Consider the following 21,457-nt stretch of genomic DNA (forward strand, 5'->3'; position numbering starts at 1 on the left):
TTGCACTTCTTCGACAACGAGATTCTGGCATTGCAGAGGGTTGGACTAGATGACCCTTGGTGTCCCATTCAACTCTACAGTTCTATGATCCTAGGATAGTCCTAATAATAATAATAATACTAATAATAGTGGTAAGCAGCCCTGTGATTTTCGGATGAAGGGTGGGATAGAAAACAACAACAACAACAACAAGGAATCTTTTTCAAGGTGGGGAGTTACAAACTGGCCTTGCAGGCGGGTCTTGTCTTGGTTTAGTCTTCAGGCCCCCGCAAATCACCAGCCAGCTCCATTATCCGTTGGGCCAGCAGGGAGCAGATGCCATTAGGCAAAAATCAATGACTTCTGGAGGGCTCTTCAGAATCAGCCTTAGCCGTTCTAAGGAGAAATCTCCTGTCCCTCTTCAAGTCTCCCCCTTCAATTTGCAATTTATTCCATCTATATCTGCGTCATTCAGCCGTGTGGGTTTTTTGCTGCAGCAGCAGAGCACAGACCATGAGTAAGCTCCTTTCTTTCCCCCTTTTTCCTTTCCTCTCTAATGTAATTTAAACTTTTGAAATTGTACACAAAGGAAATTCAATACCACTCTCACAAAGCCCCTCATTTTTGGTTGCAATACATCTGCGGGATATTGAACCTGGGCAATATTAAACAAAACCTTCAAATAGAGGAGCAAAATAAAACAAGATTCAAAAATCATAGCTATAATTTACTTATAACTAGTTGCAGTCATAACCAAAACCAAAGTCAGTCCGCTACAGGAGTGACATTTGCACTTTGAGGTTGTTATTATTATTCTCTTGTTCTTATAATTTGCACAGGTCCTCCAAGACAGGTAAGTAAAACAGTCAAGTTCTAGAGGTGATGGGTTAACTGGGTAATGTACTTTCTTTCTTGTGTGTTGCAGATAAGATGAGGGTTTGGCATGAAAAGGTTGCAGAGATTATTTAAACTAAGCAGACCAGGCTATATGCTGGCAAAGGGAATTATTGGTGTTCCAGTGAGCAAGTTTTCTTTGACTGACCCATGTCACTCGCTTTAGGAATGCCGTAAAGCAGAGTGGAAAGGACTTTTTAAAAACCCGCATCGGTTTCCAAATGCTTGGAAAAAAACAGAGAAACCACTTTCCCGATCTCTATATCAGAATGAGCAGAGCAGCAGAGGATAGCTGCCATTATTATTATTATTATTATTATTATTATTATTAGTAAGATAAATTTTATATATTTGCCCAGATATTCAGCAGAGTACACCCTTGTGCAAATTAATTGAAACAAAGCATGTTTTCTATCTTACTCGTAATCCTATACTCAAAACAAACACAAAAAGTCAGTTGATCATTATAGTGTCGGAAGCCTGCAGCCAATAGAAGGAATGATGCGCTCGCAACAATATATTGAGGTTCCATGAATGAGAGTTATTCCAGAGCTGGAAAAGAGGTATCCTGACGGTACTGGGATATTGCAGCAGGACCTAGCCCATCGGAAGTGGTGAAGAAATTCATGACAGAGCAGCAAACACAGGTACTTGATTGGCCAGGGAATTCCCCGAATGTAAATCCCAATGAGAATTGGTGGGCTGTATGCAAAAGTCGCCTCCGTGCTGTAGAATGTACGACTCTGGAGAAGCTCATTCAGGCGCTGATTCAAGTGTGGTACAGGGATCCTAAAATCAACAGTGACTGTTTGAAACTAGTAGACTCCATGCCAAACCGTGTTCAAATGCTGCTTAAAAATAGCGGAGGTCATATCCGTTAATAATGTATGTATATGTGAGTTTTGTACAATAAACAACATTGTTTGTTTCAATTAATTTGCACAAGGGTGTAATAATAATAATAATAATAATAATAATAATAATAATAATAATTTATTATTTATACCCCGCCCATCTGGCTGGGCTTCCCCAGCCACTCTGGGCGGCTTCCAAAAGAATATTAAAATACTATAATAAATCAAACATTAAAAGCTTCCCGAAACAGGGCTGCCTTCAGATGTCTTCTAAAAGCCTGGTAGTTGTTGTTCTCTTTGACATCTGGTGGGAGGGCGTTCCACAGGGCGGGCGCCACCACCAAGAAGGCCCTCTGCCTGGTTCCCTGTAAACTCACTTCTCGCAGCGAGGGAACTGCCAGAAGGCCCTCGGTGCTGGACCTCAGCGTCCAGGTAGAACGATGGGGGTGGAGAGGCTCCTTCAGATATACTGGGCCAAGGCCGTTTAGGGCTTTAAAGGTCAGCACCAACACTTTGAATTGTGCTCGGAAACGTACTGGGAGCCAATGTAGGTCTTTCAATGTCAATCAGAAACACGCCCATTTTTATGTTCCAAAAGGAAAACATGGTTCTAAAATCTTGCAAGTTCATTAAAATAAAAATAATCATGTTTGCAGCATTTCGCTTTTTTGTCCCAGAACAACGTAGAGTCCCAGATGTAAATTCAACATTCACCTTGGAGTGCTGATCTGAGGAAACTTAATTCGCCCAAATTGCAGACAATATGTACAAGTGAGCATCAACATATAAATCCCTATCAGACACAAGAGTTTGGAAACTTTTGACTGCCAGTCCTCCATCTTTTTAAATTTCTAGTTCTTATGCATTCACACATGCACAATTTTATTTGTGCGACGACTTCCCGCAGTTCAAGCTCTGCTCAAGGCGGCTTACAACATGAAAAATTGCATAGCTGCAACGTAAAAAAAGTACTCATTAACAATATTTCAAAACCCACAAACGAACTGAACCATTTCTGCATAAATCACAAGATCTAAAATAGAGACACAAAAAACCAACAGCAACAGCAGAAATAACTCCCTGCCAGAAAAACAACAACCCACAACTAATCCCCCAGCCTAAGGTATGTGAGAAGTATTTGGTGAAATCCCATGACACTGGACATGCGCAGAGGAAGGCGACAAAGATGACCAAGGGTCTGGAAAGCAAACCTTATGAGGAATGGTTGAAGGAGCTGGGTATGTTTAGCCTGGAGAAGAGGAGACTGGGAGGGGATAGAATTGCCATCTTCACATATCTGAACGGTTGTCACCCAGAACATGGAGCAAGCTTGTTTTCTCCTGCTCTGGAGGGTAGGACTCGAACCCATGGCTTCAAGTTACAAGAATGGATATTTGACTAAGCATCAGGAGGAGCTTTCTGAGGGTGAGAGTCATTTGACAGAGGAACAGACTTTCTTGAGAAGTTGTGGACTCTCCTTCCTTGGAGACTTTGAAGCAGAGGTTGGATGGCTATCTGTCATGAATACTTTAGCCGCGATTCCTCCATTGCAGGGGTTGGACTAGATGCCTGCTGAGGTCCCTTCCAGCCCTGCAATTCTATGACAGCAGTTTCCAAAGGGCAGCTGAAAGCTGACAGAAGCATCACAGCCGCCCAGCATGGGACAAGCAAGGTTTTACCCTGTGGGGGGGGGGATAGGACAGAAAACTGCAAAGGAGCAAGAGGAATGAGGAATGCACAGAATTTGTGTCTCCCCCCCAAAAAACAAAAATTATTCGGGTGCAGCCGAGCACAAAAGAAAAGGCTCTAAACGCTCACAGAGACTAACATCGTATGCAGGGGAGGGGGGAATCCTCCGTTTCTTTGGATACAAGTTTGTAAGAAGAAACCAGATGGCTTCTATCGGAGTAACTAACCGACAGAGCCGAGTAAGAAATAGCAGTTCTATTCTTGAGCTAATTATGTTTCTGGAAGGAGAAGGGAAACCCCGTCCAACATCGCAGAGATAGTGAGCGGCTTACAAGAAAGGGGCAGAATCTCAGGCCCACAGGTGCGTCTGGGACCTCACCCCACAAGCCAAGGTGCCTTCCATCTGGTCACTCTCAATTCCATCCCAGGGTGGTGAGAACCCCTGTCCCTCCAGCCACCTCCATTTGCCCCCCAAGAGGTCGTTTGCCCACCAAACACACCCACCTGCCCCACAACTGATCTCCTACGTGGTGTCGGGTGTGGGGCAGGGAGACACACAGTTGGTGTGGGGCTGGATGAGAAGCAGGAAGCAGGTGGAGCCCCCCAAATCCTACTTGGTCACTGTCGGCACCCACGCCAACCTCTGCAAGCCAATTTCGACAGGTGGGCTGGTGGGTCGGATGCCAGATGGTTGACCCCACCAGCCGAAAATATCCCCCTCACCCCAAGGCTCTCTTAATACCCTTCAAGTATAGAATTGGCGCTTTCTAACTTTTCCATTGTGGGGGTTTGAGTTAGTTGGCCCTTGGGGTCCCATTCAAGTCTGCAGTTCCATGATTCTATTATTCCATTCCCTCTTTCAGCTTTCTAGCCCTTATGGATAAGGAAAGATTTGGAAAAGGTGTGGGCAGGCCCTTGTGGAATCTCAGAAGCCCACAAAGGAGGGGCGAGATGAGGCTTAAGGGTGCTCTGCACAACAGTCACAAAATTAAAAGACGCCTGCTTCTTGGGAGAAAGGCGATGGCAAACCTAGACAGCATCTTAAAAAGCAGAGACATCCCCTTACCAACAAAGGTCCGTATAAAAAAATTCCTTCCAGTAGCACCTTAAAGACCAACTAAGTTAGTTCTTGGTATGAGCTTTCGTGTGCATGCACACTTCTTCAGATACACAGTGTGCATGCACACGAAAGCTCATACCAAGAACTAACTTAGTTGGTCTTTAAGGTGCTACTGGAAGGAATTTTTTTATTTTGACTATGGCAGACCAACACGGCTACCTATCTGTAAAAGGTCCGTATAGTTAAAGCCATGGTTTTCCCAGTAGTGATGTATGGAAGTGAGAGCTGGACCATAAAGAAGGCTGATCGCCGAAGAATGGATGCTTTTGAATTATGGTGCTGGAGGAGACTCTTGAGAGTCCCATGGACTGCAAGAAGATCCAACCTCTCCATTCTGAAGGAAATCAGCCCTGAGTGCTCACTGGAAGGACAGATCCTGAAGCTGAGACTTTGGCCACCTCATGAGAAGAGAAGACTCCCTGGAAAAGACCCTGATGTTGGGAAAGATGGAGGGCACAAGGAGAATGGGACGACAGAGGATGAGATGGTTGGGACTTCTGGGGAGGTGCCTCTGGTAATGGCTGAATTCCTCTGACCGGGAGGAATTTGCTCCGTGGAAATCTGGGTCTGGCCGCCACGGCGAAGGCGGAGACCCGTAAAAATCACAGGCGGGAGAAGCCTGTGAGCGTGGGATTCGGCGGGCACCTTTTGCGCCTCCCCTACCCGCAGGGAAACCCAGTTTCAGGGATCCGGAGCGACGTGGGGTGAGCGGCACGGTGCTTCGAATCGTCTGCTTCTTCCACGGAGTGAGGCCGCATAGCTGTTGCCGGAGAGATTTGAATCACCTTTGTGAGGAGCTGCAGTTTGTTTTATTTATGGGTATGTTTGATTCGGTTTTTACCTCCCCATCAACAGGTTCTTAGAGCACCTTGCAGGGAAGTTTTAAAAAATGAAATAGCGAAAGGATAAAAATGCCACAATTAAAAAGGAACCGTATACCGCAACTGCCACTTTCCTTCCCTCCTTCTATCGACACTGACTCCCCTTCTCTCTCCATCACAGTGGTATCTTGGTTCCCGAACGGCTTGCATCCCGAACAAATCGGCTTCTGAATATTGCAAATCCGGAAGTGTTCCAGTTTGCGAACTTTTTTTAGAAGTCAAATGTCTGCTTTGGTTGTTGCCATTGTTTCCAGGGCCAATCAGCCAATCAGAAGCCGCGCCTTTGTTTGCAAACATTTTGGAAGTCAAATGGACTTCCAGAACGGATTGAGTTCGGGAACCAAGATACCGCTGTATTTATTACTGTTTCACAGACTTATCGTACGTTATCGCTGTTTAATATATGGAGGCATCCTACAAACTACGGCAACCAACAATTCTTACCTTCCCCTTCAGCCGCTCGGTAGGGATTGTACTTCGGTTTGGGGGCCACGACTGGCGCAAACTTCTTTGGGGTCTGCTGAGTGGATATGGAGATGCTGGGGGTCCCGAAAGAATGGGTGGTCTCCATCCTCGCGGTCACATGGCCCACGGGCTCGCTGGGGTTCTTGGGGGGCAGCCATGATGGGTGAGACATCACTCAGTACTGGGGAAAGAGAAAAGCAAGAAGACTGTTGGCTTGTGGGTTCCATGTGATGTAAGAATTTGAGACCCAGGGTATGAATTTTGTTGATTTCAAAAATGTTCCAGTATTAAGTGTATCGAACCTCTGGCTAGAATGTCTTAGGCTTGTTTTTGTGTGCCTGCATTTTAGGACTCGTACGCTGCATTCCTTCCCTATCTGACCCCGAAAGCAGCAGAAATAGTCACTCGGGATGTTTTGCTAGGTCTGTTTTGAGTTAGCACCAGGGTGAAATCCGGCATCTCCTTGAGAGGTTCTAAGGAAAAGATAGGGACTTGACAATAAACAACCCTGTTGATGGCCTGGTCGCTAAGGAAACAGTGATAATGCAGGACATTTGAGACCCAAATGGTCTGGCACCCCAAGATAATTAGGGGGTGAAGTTAGCAATATGTTACTTGTTTTGCTGCTCACGACCTGTAACCTTTCTTGGTGCATGTAGAAGGATGCTTGGAGATGTTTTGATGTTTTATGACTCTCTGTGTGCTGCATCTGAGCTCATCTCTAAGCTTTGTTCCGATTTTCCTCTGGGTAGGCCTTCTTCTTAAGCGGCAGACTCAAAACAACCACGTTAAGTTGAGCTCTGTTCTATTGCAGTAAAAAGGGAAAGGTAAAGGACCCCTGACAGTTAAGTCCAGTCGCGAACAACTCTGGGGTTGCAGTGTTCATCTCGCATTACAGGCTGAGGGAGCCAGCGTTTGTCCGCAGACAGTTTTTCCAGGTCATGCGGCCAGCAGGACTAAGCCACTTCTGGTGCAAGGGAACACCGAAACCAGAGCAGCGCACAGAAACGCCATTTTACCTTCCCGCCAGATTGGTACCTATTTATCTACTTGCACTTTGACGTGCTTTCGAACTGCTAGGTTGGCAGGAGCAGGGACTGAGCAAGGGAGCTCATCCCACCACGGGGATTCAAACTGCCGACCTTCTGATTGGCAAGCCCAAGAGGCTCAGTGGTTTAGACCACAGCGCCACCCGCGTCCCATTCTGCAGTCCCAAATTTCAGTAGTATCTGATAAACTCCAGGTTCCTAATTGGGTCTGCTGAATCACAGAGTTCAGCTCCACGCAATGCAGGAATATGCAGCTGTCTAACATGCAACCTTGCCGTTATCAGCACCACACTCCACCCAATTGAGTTATCTAAGTTTGCTTTAATTCTCTTGGTTCCGTGTCAACTGTTCCCTTTTTTTAAGGGAAATTCCCTTCTTCCGGATAGGATTCCTCACAAGAAAAGGGAAAAGTTGACAGCTATGATCCTGTTCTCACAGTGGCCAGCCAGAAGCCTTTTCTGGGAAACCTGCAAGCAGGAATCAAGCACCAGAGCGCCCTTTTGCCGTTTCCAGCAACTGATATTGGGAAGCATTGCTACTTCTGGCTGTGGATTCTCCTCTTCCACTAACTTAGCTAATTCTCTTTCATCCAAGTTGGGGACAACCTTTGCCTCCTGCAGAAGCCAGTTCCCTAGTTTAACTACATGCTGTGTGAATCCTTCCTGTTATTAGCATGAGTATTATTTCAATTTCTATACAGTCATATGTTACGTCCGCTTCATGTTACGTTCTTTCAGGTTACGTCCCGCAGCAACCGGAAGTACTGGAAAGGCTTACTTCTGGGTTTCGCCGCTCGCGCATGCGCAGAAGTGCAAAATGACACCACATGCATGCACAGAAGCAGCGAATCGCAACCTGCGCGTGCGCAGATGCGCCGCTGCAGGTTGCACTCTTTTCATGTTAGAACAGATCCCATTTGGAACCAGAGACTCCACTATACTACCCTTTATCAAAAGCTCTCAGGGTGGTGTACAACATTAGAAAGCGAATGTTCCAACATTTAGCTAATTTGGATGCCCATGAGTTTTAGTACAATGAGGGAGAGAAAAGTTTCCCCTCTCCACTTTTTTAAAATTTGTGAATATATACATTTTCGGAACTGAAATTGCAAGTTCTGTGCTCCCACGGAAGGAGCAATGTTGCAAAATAACAGCAGAACGTTTTTGGTCGTGATGGGGGATAATTTTGCTCTTTGGGGCATCTGGTTGGCCCCTGTGAGAACAGGAAGCTGGACTAGATGGGCCAATGGCCTGATCCAGCAACCTCTTCTTACAGTCTCGTGGGGAAGGGCTCCCCCATTTGCTTTTGTCTGTTGCCCCACATCAGCAAACCTCTCTGCTACAACCCCAAACTGCTGATATAAGGCTGAGATTTGAGGGCAGCGATGGCGTCTTGTCACCTAGATCTCGCCCTCTCTCTGCTTCTGCGTGACTCGGAAAGGAAAAGCTGAAGAAGAAGAAGAAGAAGAAGAAGAGGAAGAAGAAGAAGAAGAAGAAGAAGAAGAACGAAAGCAAGCTGGCCCAGATGACACAGAGAGACACACAAACACGCACACACACAATTCTTGGCAGCCAATCTCCCTCAATATTTCTCGGGTTTCATCGGCATGTGGCTCTCATTAGAACCTTCAGTTGTCTTTTGATGGTTCCTCCCAGCAGATGTGAACTTATTTAGCTACAGATCTGTCTCGTTATTCCATCGCCTGCTCAAACAGATGGCATGCTCTTTTCTTCTGCGAGCGAGCAAATCTTCGAGTAACGGCAAAAAAACCCAAAACCCTTCAGGAAGCCTCCCTTAAAAGGTGCCACATGAAAAAGAGAAGCATTTGCCAGCAACGGCCAGGCCGCCTCCCCAACAAGAGAGACTCAAGAGGGATCCTTTGTTCCCGGTGGTTTCACTCTAAATACAACCGCTTCTGCTTATCCAACAATTACAGTCTCGTAAGTGGACACATGTTCGTTCCTCAACGGCGAACGCAGCCAAGATTCGCTTTGCAAGGAATGAGACGCAAACTTTGCAAGGAATGAGGTGCCTTGTAGCTCTGTGGGGATGGATATAGGCAAGACAAGCTTTTCAAGAGATGCCCCCTTAGTTCCCCATGCTATTTAGGGTCAGCAAACATGAATTTACAACTAAGCCATCACCCAATTACTCCTCAGCATCACATTGTTGTAGCTCACTCAACAATCTGGGTCTTTCGTGGAGGGCTCTTTGTTTTTCTATTTCAGGTATTCCTATCCTTCCTTTCCTCCAAGTTGTGATTCAAGGTGGCACACCCTAAAAGGCCTCAGTCCAGTATACCTGAAGGAGCATCTCCACCCCCATCGTTCTGCCCAGACACTGAGATCCAGCGCCGAGGGCCTTCTGGTGGTTTCCTACTTGTGAGAAGTGAGGTTACAGGGAACCAGGCAAAGGGCCTTCTCGGTAGTGGCACCCACCCTGTGGAACTCCCTCCCACCAGATGTCAAAGAGAAAAACAGCTACCAGACTTTTAGAAGACATCTGAAGGCAGCCCTGTTTAGGGAAGCTTTTAATGTTTGACGGACTATTGTATTTTAATATTTTGTTGGGCGCCTCCCAGAGTGGCTGGGGAGGCCCAGCCAGATGGGTGGGGTATCAATAATAAATTATTATTATTATTATTATTATTATTATTATTATTATTATTATTCTGTTATAAGTACAGTCGTACCTTGGTTGTGGAATGCCTTGGTACTCAGACGTTTTGGCTCCCGAATGCTGCAAACCCGGAAGTGAGTGTTCTGGTTTGCGAACGTTTTTTGGAAGCCAAATGTCCAACACAGCTTCCATGGCTTCCGTTTGAGTGCAGGAAGCTCCTGTAGCCAATCAGAAGCCGTGCCTTGGTTTTCGAACCGTTCTGGGAGTCGAACCAACTCCCGGAATGGATTAAGTTTGACAGCCAAGGTACCACTGTAATTGTTTTAATGTTGTAAGCCACCTTGAACACAGTTTTAACTATGCAAAGGTGGAATAACATCTCGGTTGGGAGTCCTGGAAGACTTGCTGCCCGCCTTCTCCACTATTTTCCATCTTCATTTTAGATACTGTGATAAATGTGGAAACTGTTTCGGTTCTGCATTTTTTAAAAAATGTTTCATTTATTGTGTTTGGCTACTTTTGTTACGTTGCACTTAGGGATTTTTCCCAGGTCGTAAGCAGCCTTGAGCTTGGCTTGAATTGCTGCATGGTAGCGTACATATAAAACGATGCCTGCATGTAAAAACATCAATGCAAAACATAGAATGATGAAAGCAACAAGTGAAAATGCATTGCAAGGTTTTTAGAACCAGCAAGTAAAATATAATGTGCTTTGGCGGCAGCCCGACGGTCAGCACTGTCAGCGCCTTAGTTTCCAGAGGAAGATCTCAGCCTGTCAGCAGAAGGATAACAAGGAGGAAGCCAATCTAACCTCTCTTGGAAGGGAATCCCCCAACCTGGGAGCCACCAAAGAAAAGGCCCTGTCTCTCACATCGCCACCATCTGTGCCTCCGATGTTGGAGAGACTGTGAGAAGCTGCTCACTCAATGATCTTAGCACCCAGGCAGGTTCATAGAGGGAGATGTACGCATGCACATCCCTTAAAAAAATTATGGGATGCCAAAGCACTGTTCAGAGCGTAGGCAAGTTTCAGATTGATGCCAAACAGCTGGAGGACGGGTGACCCTCCTCTAGGGTTGAGACTACCGGATGCATTTTGAGCAGTCCTTCCTTGTGGCTGGCACTACTCATGCCCAGCATGTGACTGAGCCAGGCTCCGGGGATCAGATGCATGTGAAGATGAGTTGTCTCAGACCACGCGCCACATATAGAAACCTTTCGCCCCGCTCAGCGTCGGCTCAAGTGCAATACTGATAATGCAGCACAGTCAGCTCACACTTCCAGCCTGCCAGCCGTCAAAGGTTGAGTAATCGTTGCAGGAGAGATCGCTCATTAAAATGGGCATATTAGAAACAGCTCCCCTGCAAAGATGGGGAAGGCAAAAGATGGTCTGTATCCAGCAAGGAGGACATCTCTCTTAGGCTGTATACCTTGGTTGTACCTTGGTTCTCAGACTTAATCCCTTCCGGAAGTCCGTTCCAAAACCAAAGCGTTCCAAAACCAAGGCACGCTTTCTCATAGAATGCAATGCAAAATGAATTAATCCGTTCCTGACTTTTAAAAACAACCCACAAAGCAGCAATTTAACATGAATTTTACTAGCACTCAGAAAAACACAAACACACACACACACAAGCCTGCTGAAGCTCAGCTGCTGAAGGGGGTTTGAGTCTCCTCACTGCCCACAAGCAATGGCAGCCAGTTTGGTGGGGTCATAGATTCCTGGGCTGCTTCCTCCCCTCCACACCCCTCTCTCTTTACTTTCGGGAATGAGTTTCTAGAAGTGCCGAAGGACACAGAAATGAAACTCGCGTTTTAGGAAGCAGAGAGAATGGACTGGAAAGCAAAACCCTGTCTGTGGAGGAGGGAAAATCTCACTGCGGTTTGGAGGGGCTCCCAACTGGGGGAAGTGGCCCCTTTGCAGCAAGGCTGAACTCTGGCTTAATATGGAAATGCAAGCAATCGAGACTTGGATCTGAAACCCAGTTTGGGGAAGAAGGGCTGACGGGAACGGTTTCATCTGACGAAATCTGTACTGGAAGCCTCGAAGCATCTCGGAGGTGGGGCGGATAGGAATTGGGTGGAAGGGTGGCAGAATCCGAGACCAGGGAGAAGAGTTGGTGAAAGAAGATTGGAAGAAATTTAAAGACTATTTACAGAAATATTGTAAAATTAATGAATGTTAGAAGGATGTTGGATAGAAACTAAGTGGTTTCCAGCTGTAATGCTTTAGGAGCTGGTAAGGATTTGCTGAACTAACAAATTGAAGTGGAATACAAAGAAGGGAGGTATGAGGAGGTCTGGGGAAATAAACATAAGGAAGATATGTTATGGAAAATTATTTGTTTTTTAACTGTTTTTATGTTGTATTTTGTATTTTGTTTCTTTTTATTTTTGATTTTCACTGTTATACTTTACAAAACTTTAATAAATATCTTTTTTTGGGGGGAAAGGAATTGGGTGGAAGGGAATGCACGCCGCCCCCCAACTCAGAATGTCAATCTGCTGATCTGCAACCTTTAGCACTGAGAGTCAAGGATTAAAAATGCAAGAAGAGCCTTGCAGGATCAGGCCCCCTGGTCCAATCGAGTCCAGCATCCATATCTCACAACGACCAACCAGATGAAAACCCGCGAGCAGAGACCTGAGCAAGAATCACTGCATTTATCTGCTTTATGAGTTTTAAAACAAAACACCCTTTAATTGAAATGCAAAACAGTGATAGGGACCAGGGGCAGCTAGTCTGCACTGTTGCAGCTAACGCATTCTGCTTGGATCCTGACCCCCTGATCTATGTACAGTGGTGCCTCGCAAGACGAAAAGAATCCGTTCTGTGATTCTCTTCGTCTAGCGGTTTTTTGCGTCTTGCAAAGCAAGCCCATTGACGGATTAGCGGATTAGCGCTATCAGCGGCTTTTAGCGGCTTATCAGCTTATCGGATCAGCTGATAAGCGGCTTAGCGGCTTAGAAAAAGGGGGGAGGGGAAAAAACCCGCAGGAACTCGCAAGACATTTTCGTCTTGCAAAGCAAGCCCATAGGAGATTCGTTTTGCGAAGCACCTCCAAAATGGAAAACTCTTTTGTCTAGCGAGTTTTCCGTCTTGCGAGGCATTCGTCTTGCGGGGCACCAGTGTACTCACCCACCCTGAATTGACATCTGGCCTTACTGCTTTAAAAAGTTATATCTGCTTTGGCCCTGGCATAGCCTTTTATAACCTCGGCAGTTCTGCAGCTAGTTAACGTTCTTCCCAAACTCTCCATGCTGCAAGCTGGTTGCAGCACCCCAGGGAAGGCGCAGACCCAATTTTTCCCATATCTCCATCGCATGCCTCTGTTGCAACAACATTGTCCTGCGGCCCCTCTGCACTGCAATGAGAAAAGGCATGGATACAGGGTGAGTGGGGTTTGGGGGGGCCAGGGGGGGCCAGGGAGAGAAGGCTTTTCTCTTCATTGCTTGCAGCCTTTGCCAGCTCAAAGGGACACAAAAGGGTTGCAAAAGATGTTGAAACAGAGATTGAAAACCGGAGGAAGGAGGACGCCGGGCAGCCTTGCCAAGCTCAGAGCTCAAATTGTCCCAGTTTAGGGAAGCAAAACAAGCCCTCGCAGCGGGGAGCCTCGATTGCTACTAAACCGCCGTAAATTGTTTGGGAAGAAAATGAACCAGAGCAGCAAAATTGCCTCTCCTAATATGGGTAAAATAGAAGAGAAAGCAGCCACTCTCCGCCAGAGCTGCCTTCGCATCTGCAAATGGCAGCACAGGGCAATGTGTTTCTGCATCTCCCTTCTGCCATCTGCCTTTAGCAGCGGCAAAATGAATTTGAAAATAGTTTTCCTTCCTATGGTTCTGGAGGTTTTGGCACGGCTGGGCAAAACTCGTGGCACGCTAAGGCGCAAGTCGGGACAAGAGGGGCTTGGAGCTTTGGGACGGCCGATCTGGAAGCAGGATCAGTTGAATAGCTGTCAACTTTCCCCTTTTCTGGCGAGGAATCCTATTCGGAATTTCCCTTAAAAAAGGGAAAATGTTGACAGCTATGATCAGTTGTGAGCTGGTCTGTCCCTCTGCAGCAGAGGAATCATAGAATCATACGAGTTGGAAGAGACCACAAGGGCCATCGAGTCCAACCCCCTGCCAAGCAGGAAACACCATCAGAGCACTCCTGACATATGGTTGTCAAGCCTCTGCTTAAAGACCTCCAAAGGAGGAGACTCCACCACACTCCTTGGCAGAAAATTCCACTGTCGAACAGCTCTTACTGTTAGGAAGTTCTTCCTAATGTTTAGGTGGAATCTTCTTTCTTGTAGTTTGGATCCATTGCTCCGTGTCCGCTTCTCTGGAGCAGCAGCAAACAACCTTTCTCCCTCCTCTATGTGACATCCTTTTATATATTTGAACATGGCTATCATATCACCCCTTAACCTCCTCTTCTCCAGGCTAAACATGCCCAGCTCCCTTAGCCGTTCCTCATAAGGCATCGTTTCCAGGCCTTTGACCATTTTGGTTGCCCTCCTCTGGACACGTTCCAGTTTGTCAGTGTCCTTCTTGAATTGTGGTGCCCAGAACTGGACACAGTACTCCAGGTGTGGTCTGACCAGAGCAGAATACAGTGGCACTATTACTTCCCTTGATCTAGATGCTATACTCCTATTGATGCGGCCCAGAATTGCATTGGCTTTTTGGAGGGTGGGTGTGTTAAGACTGGACTAGAATGGAGAGTCGCCATGGTTAGAGAGTTTGACTAGGACCTGGGAGACCAGGGTTCAAATCTCCCCACTGGGCCATGAAGCTTTCTCCCTGGGTGTGAGCTTGGGGGGCCAGTCACTGCCTCTCAGCCTAACCTCCCTCACAGGGTGGCTGCTGGGATTGAATGAGGAAGTGGTGGAGAACCATTTATGACAATTTGAGCTTCTGGGAGGAAAAGGGGGGCAATGCAATAAATAAATATTAGTGGCCCTCTGGTCTACGTCCACAGCCTTGCCTCAAAAAGAGCATTGCAAAGAATTTGAAAAGGCAGCCCAAGCCATCAAGGGATGGAGCAGCTTTCCTAGGAGGAAAAGTTACAACATCTGGGGCTTTTTAGGAAACACAAATAGGAGACTATCTTGGGCTCCATGATCACTGCAGATGGTAACAGCAGCCAAAAATTAAAAGACGCCTGCTTCTTGGGAGAAAAGCAATGACAAACCTAGACAGCATCTTAAAAAGCAGAGACATCACCTTGCCAACAAAGGTCCGTATACTTAAAGCTATGGTTTTCCCAGTAGTGATGTATGGAAGTGAGAGCTGGACCATCAAGAAGGCTGATCACCGAAGAATGGATGCTTTTGAATTATGGTGCTGGAGGAGACTCTGGAGAGTCCCATGGACTGCAAGAAGATCCAACCAATCCATTCTGAAGGAAATCAGCCCTGAGTGCTCACTGGAAGGACAGATCCTGAAGCTGAGACTCCAACACTTTGGCCACCTCATGAGAAGAGAAGACTCCCTGGAAAAGACCCAGATGTTGGGAAAGATGGAGGGCACAAGGAGAAGGGGACGACAGAGGACGAGATGGTTGGACAGTGTTCTCAAAGCTACAAACATGAGTCTGACCAAACTGCAGGAGGCAGTGGAAGACAGGAGTGCCTGGAGTGCTCTGGTCCAGGGGGTCACACAGCACATACTTAAACTGTGGAACTCCCTGCCACAAGACGTAGCAGTGGCCAGCAACTTGGAAGTCTTGAAAAGACAAAATTCATGGGGGATGAGGCTTTCGACAGCCACTAGACATGAAGGCTATGTTATCTTTCCACTATCAGAGGCATCGCACCTCTGTATACCAGTTGCACATGGGTCATGCTTGTGGGTTTTACCAGAGGCATTTGGTTTGGCCACTGGGAGGATGCTAGATCCAGCAGGGCTATTCTGGTGTTCATCACAAATGCACAAACTAAGAAGCCGTAGAGCAACAAGTTCTGGGTTGAATTTGTGGCATTTCCAGGTAGGTCAGGGAAATTCCCTTGTCTGAACTCTTGCATAGCAGCTGCCAGTCAGTGTAGACAACATTAGGCAAGACAGACCAATGGTCTGACTCAGTGCAAGGGAGTCTCCTGTGATCCTGCATCCTAGAAACTGCTTCCCCCAGCCAGAAATCTCTTAGCAACTCTCTTTACGTCCAGAAAACTCCGGTCTCAGAGGCTGCAACCTCAACAAAGAAAATTAACTTTAAACTCTTTGAATCTGAAATTGATTGTGGTCAGGTTCGGGGTTTTTTATTTTCCTTCTGCCTCACATGCAAACTGCAAAAAAAGAGAGTTGTTTTGTTGTTTTGCAGCTTCCAAGAAAGGAGAGTGGCTATGATGACAGAAGTCCATCCCGGTGGCCTGGTGTATAACCACTGGCCACCCAAGGTCGTTCATCATGATGTGAAACTGCTTTGCAAAAATAAAAAAATTGAAAGGCGAGAAAATGCTCCATGATGAAGGAGCCTGTTAACAAAAATATGCTCTGGGGGGTCCATGTTTACTAGCCCCTGGGCGTCATCCAGAAGAGAGCAAGACACACTCCAGCCTGTCAGAATCAAACGGCTTGAGCACGCCTGGTTCTGCACTGGATCGGGGCCAAAGCTGAACCTATCGGCTCCACACTTCCTGAAACAATATGAGAAATGAAACGAAATCCCTTGAAATTTGCCATTCTCTGAATTTCACAATGCAGCTCTCCAGCAAAAAATGCATGGACTGGGTTGGGTAAAGTGTACAGATAAATCCATAGATTAGTGAAAATTACAGGCCAAAAAAATATATGCATTGCGGTCTATCAAACAGCCTGCAAAAGTACATAATTGCAAAGGAAATTGGGCATATCGGAAGAAAGTAGGATGAAAACACTGATGGGTTTCCGTGAGTTTGTCTCGCTTAAAATCACAAACGCATGTGGAAATGTGAAGAGTTGTGTACCTGCAGGTAAACCAAAAGGTCATCCTTAAACAGTAAAAAGATAAAGGGACCCCTGACCATTAGGTCCAGTCGTGGCCAACTCTGGGGTTGCGGCACTCATCTCACTTTATTGGCTGAGGGAGCCAGTGTACAGCTTCCGGGTCATGTGGCCAGCAGGACTAAGCCACTTCTGGCGAACCAGAGCAGCGCACGGAAACGCTGTTTACCTTCCCGCCAGAGTGGTACCTATTTATCTACTTGCACTTTGACGTGCTTTTGAACTGCTAGGTTGGCAGGAGCTGGGACGGAGCAACGAGAGCTCACCCCGTTGCGGGGATTCGAACCGCCAACCTTCTGATCGGCAAGTCCTAGGCTCTGTGGTTTAACCCACAGCACCACAATTCAGCTGATGTTAACCACCACAGAGTAGCCATGGACATAATTAAGTAAACCAGGAGAAAAATGATTTTGCTGCCTTCACCTGCTTGGTATCAAGGAGAGGAATTTGTTGCAGAAGGCGGAAGAAAGAATCTGTCTAGGGTGGAGGAGAGACAATTTGCAGACTACCCAGGAAAGGACAACACAATAGATGCTGTGGGACAGGCGAAAGTCCCAGGTTGTGGCCTTAAAATGCACAAACAGCCTTTCAAATTTATGGGGGAAACGGGTCTGTTTGCTAATTACTATAATATAAAACTTGGAGACATTGTCCAACCTTGTGCATAATTTTAACACATACAATTGGACGCCTTGCTTAAAAATGTAATTGTAACCAAGTGTGCCTAAGCTATTAATTCCATGCAACCCTCTTCCGGCCATAATTGACTTCTTGCACAGGAACAGAACACTTTATAATACAAAATTATGTTTACATATATAGATGAAATTCGTTTGTAATTGTCTCCCCCTCTTTGCAATAACATATTTTCCTATTTGAAAAAGTTTGTATCAGCTGCCTTTAAATTTCAAATTCTCACCAAAAAGGCGAGAAAGAGCTTTGGCACTCAAGTCCCCATCCTTTGGACTTCAGATTTTGGGCAAATTCCTTGTGGCCCCACCTGACTCGTTCGAGGTGCAGGATCAGTGCGTCCTCCCCCTCCTTGTTAGCTGTCCTGGGTATATTTCACAAGTACTGAGAATTGTTTTATTTTATTTTAATGCTGCTGTTTATTCAAATAAATCCCAAAGCGGCTTACAAACAAAAGATAAAAATAACATAATGGAACATCACAAATACGTTTTCTTGGGGAAAACTCCTTAGGATTATTAACACAGATGGTATAGAGGTCTTCTTTGCAAATGTCAAAAATGTTTTCTTCGGCACCACAAAATTGTTTGGAGGATTTGCAATAAACTTGGTACATAATACCATTTACGGTGGGGGTGTCAGTTTGTGCAAGATTTGGGGAGTTTGGTTTTGACAGAAATGATAAAGGTAAAAGGTAAAGGTACCCCTGCCCGAACGGGCCAGTCTTGACAGACTCTGGGGTTTGTGCGCCCATCTCACTCAAGAGGCCGGGGGCCAGCGCTGTCCGGAGACACTTACGGGTCACGTGGCCAGCGTGACAAAGCTGCATCTGGCGAGCCAGCGCAGCACACGGAACGCCGTTTACCTTCCCGCTGGTAAGCGGTACCTATTTATCTACTTGCACCCGGGGGTGCTTTCGAACTGCTAGGTTGGCAGGCGCTGGGACCGAACAACGGGAGCGCACCCCGCCGCGGGGATTCGAACCGCTGACCTTTCGATCGGCAAGCCCTAGGCGCTGAGGCTTTTACCCACAGCGCCAGAAATGATAGCCGTTCACTATTAATGACACTCTGATCTCAAGAGGGAGGGAAATCTGCCACAAGTTAATTCTGGAAGCAATCTTCATCCTGGATTGCTTTCAGGCTGCAGGAGAACTGCAACCTGCTGACCTCAGGAGGCAGTGATGGTCACCAGTTTTGATGGCTCTGAAAGCAGATTAGACAAATTCATGGAGGTAGAGAACCTGGAAGACCTACATTGGCTCCCAGTACGTTTCCGAGCACAATTCAGAGTGTTGGTGCTGACCTTGAAAGCCCTAAACGGCCTCGGCCCAATAGACCTAAAGGAGCGTCTCCACTCCCATCATTCAGCTCAGACACTGAGGTCCACATCCAAGGGCCTACTGTTGGTTCCCTCCCTGTGAAAAGCCGAGGTTACAGGGAACCAGGCAGAGGGCCTTCTCAGTGGTGGCACCCGCCCTGTGGAACACGCTCCCACGAGATGTCAAGGAAATAAACAACTATCTGACTTTTAAAAGACATCTGAAGGCAGCCCTGCTTAGGGAAGTTTTTTATGTCTGGTGTTTTATTGTGCTTTTAATTCTGTTGGGAGCCGCTCAGAGTGGCTGGGGAAACTCAACCAGATGGGTGGGGTATAAATAACAAATTATTATTATTATTATTATTATTATTATTATTATTATTATTACTACTACTACTACTACTACCAGTGGCTACTAGCCAGCCATGCCTCTCAATACCAGTTGCCAGAAACCACAGGAAGGGAGAAAAGGCTCTCTTGTGCCTTGCTCTTTTGGTAAGAACAAACAAGGCCATCAACAAGGCCCTGGTTCCCTCAACCAATGGAACAATTCCCTCTTTACAGGAAATTTTGTAGGGGAAATGGACACTGACAGATCCCAGAGAGATTTGTGGAGCAGCCACCGCAAGCCTACTTGCAATGTGGATAGTTGGCTACTACAAGGACCACATCTGTCCAGATACCAGCTCACTGACTGTGGATGCCACTATTCCTAATTTTAATCAGCAAAGCTCTTTGCAATCCTTGGGGGTGGTTTGCTCATATGCCAGCCTGGTAGGTGGACCACTGGAATACCTGTTTTGCAGCTGAGGTTCGAGGGAGCCACTTGTCCGGGGCTAGAGGGCGTCTTCGTGGAATATAAAGGACCCTGGATGCTGTTGCTGGTTTTGTTTTGTTCAAATTCCATGTGTGTCATAATTATTTGCATTTTTAAAAAACCATAAACCACTCAGATCCTTTCTTATATGGCAGCATAGGGGCGTGGTATTGGGTTGTGGTTTTTAAACATATTTTGTGTTTTTATCTTGTATTTTTATGTTGTGAACCACCCTGAACTCTTCAGATGAAGGGCAGTATACAAATTTAATAAATAATAGTAAAAAAAACAAACAAATCCTGCTTGCAGGTTACCTACAATGCACATGCGGTTCGCCGCTTTTCTTGCAATTGGAATCCACTGGCTGCCCCCTGGAGCAGCAGGAGACAAGCTTGTTCCACCTTCCATGTGGCAGCCCTGAAGCTATCTGAAGACGGCTCTCGGGTCACCTCTCGGCCTTCTCTTCTCCAGGCTGCTAAATCTACCCACTTCCCTCAACCGTTCCTCATCAGGCCTCATCTTTGCCACCAGACGGCTCTGCATGGGACGTGGCACACCCAGAAGGGCCTCTGAAGATAAGGCCAGGGGACGGGCTGGATTGACGCTCTGCCTTTCAGGATCCTGCTGTATTGTTTTAGGGGCTTTCTATGGTCCCGAATATGGGACGCGGGTGGCGCTGTGGGTTAAACCACAGAGCCTAGGGCTTGCCGATCAGAAGGTCGGTGGTTCAAATCCCCGCATCGGGGTGAGCTCCCGTTGCTTGATCCCTGCTCCTGCCAACCTAGCAGTTTGAAAGCACGTCAAAATGCAAGTAGATAAATAGGTATCACTCTGGCGGGAAGGTAAACGGCGTTTCCGTGCGCTTCTCTGGTTTCGGTGTTCCCTTGCATCAGAAGTGGCTTAGTCCTGAGGCAGAGAACTCATCCTCCCTGCCCATCGATTCCCTCCCAGGCCTCAAAACATTGCCAGAATTGTCAACCGAAGGGTTCATCGCTGCCCAAAACGCGGATTTACTGAGGCACAGGCAGAATTTGAAACCCAGGTCCTGTTGGGGTTGAGGTTGCGGGAGAAAAAGGCGTTTCTATTAGTTAAATAGTACCTGGGCCAGGACTGCTGGAAAGAGGCAGTGAAGAGGCTCTCTTGCATGCGCCTTAATTATCCAATATAAGGAGCTTGGCAGCCAGCAATTCTCCCTGCTTGCGCCGAGGGGACTTTGAATTTCATGCCTTGCTAATTGCACACCTGCCCACAGCCACTCCCCAGTCTGCACAATCTCTGTAATGAGTCGGTGGGAAAGTGAGGTGGGCAGGAAAACAGGGCCAGAGGTCCAAGCGAGAGCCGAATGAAGCCAAGTAAAGTTGAGAACAAGGCTCGTCTGTCACACAGCTATCGCTGCAGCAGCCTTCCGCCTCAGCCTGGCACCTTCCAGATTCTGATAGACTACAAATCCCATCAGCCCCCTGGCATGGTCAACCATGGCTTAACAGCAGAGAGAAGGAGGGAGGGAAGGGGAAGGGTTGGTGGTGAGAAGGAAAGAAGGAAGGAAGATCTGGGCAGCCAACGCCGCGAAACACGTTTAATCGTCGTATGATTAACAAACTGTCAAATCAAACTTTTTTGAGCGAAGCAGGAGCGCTCTGACACTCCGTATTTTTATAGCTGACATTTCGATTCATTACTGTAAATAGCAACTCGTGTTCAATATTGTGACAAAGAACAGAGCCGAGTCTCCCCCGCCCCCCAGAGGACTGTAACGTTTAGGATTTGCTAGTTTTGCTCCGTCTATAAGTAGGGAAGATTCGCAAAGCAGAGCGTGGTGGGGAGGAGATCCTACGAGGCAAAGCGCCTCTTTAAGGGAACGGCGTGTGGGCGCATGAGCCTCCAGCGAATCCCCCAGCTGCCCTGGGAATTAGCAACCAAGCAAGGACTTTAAATGTGCAGCCATTTTTATACTCAGAGCAGGTGGAAGGTTGCATATGCACTGTTTGCCCCTGAAAGAATCCTGGGAACTGTCATTTGGGAAGAGTACTGGGGATTTTAATGCTGTGATTGCCATGCACTGAACCCCTAAAAAATGGGGGTAGATCGCTGCCAGTTTTTAATTCTGA

General features: G+C 46.8%; 1 protein-coding gene and 1 long non-coding RNA gene across 4 annotated transcripts in view; both read right to left on the reverse strand.

Annotated features, from left to right (window-relative positions):
* Positions 1-15,127, reverse strand: part of LOC309533369 — a 190,820-nt gene extending 175,693 nt beyond the window's left edge. The window contains exon 1 of the long non-coding RNA XR_014220176.1: positions 14,788-15,127. This is a non-coding gene — a long non-coding RNA (uncharacterized lncRNA). The remainder of the gene's footprint in view (positions 1-14,787) is intronic.
* The window catches only part of LPP (LIM domain containing preferred translocation partner in lipoma), a 300,872-nt gene that overhangs the window by 170,311 nt on the left and 109,104 nt on the right, over positions 1-21,457 (reverse strand). For all 3 annotated transcript variants that reach the window (XM_082224279.1, XM_082224280.1, XM_082224281.1), the window contains one exon: positions 5,862-6,063. In XM_082224279.1, the coding sequence (XP_082080405.1) occupies positions 5,862-6,054 (193 nt within the window). In that variant the 5' untranslated portion in view covers positions 6,055-6,063. The remainder of the gene's footprint in view (positions 1-5,861; positions 6,064-21,457) is intronic.

Source organism: Podarcis vaucheri (genome assembly GCF_965113315.1).
Source record: "Podarcis vaucheri genome assembly, chromosome: 5".
NCBI lineage: Eukaryota > Metazoa > Chordata > Lepidosauria > Squamata > Lacertidae > Podarcis > Podarcis vaucheri.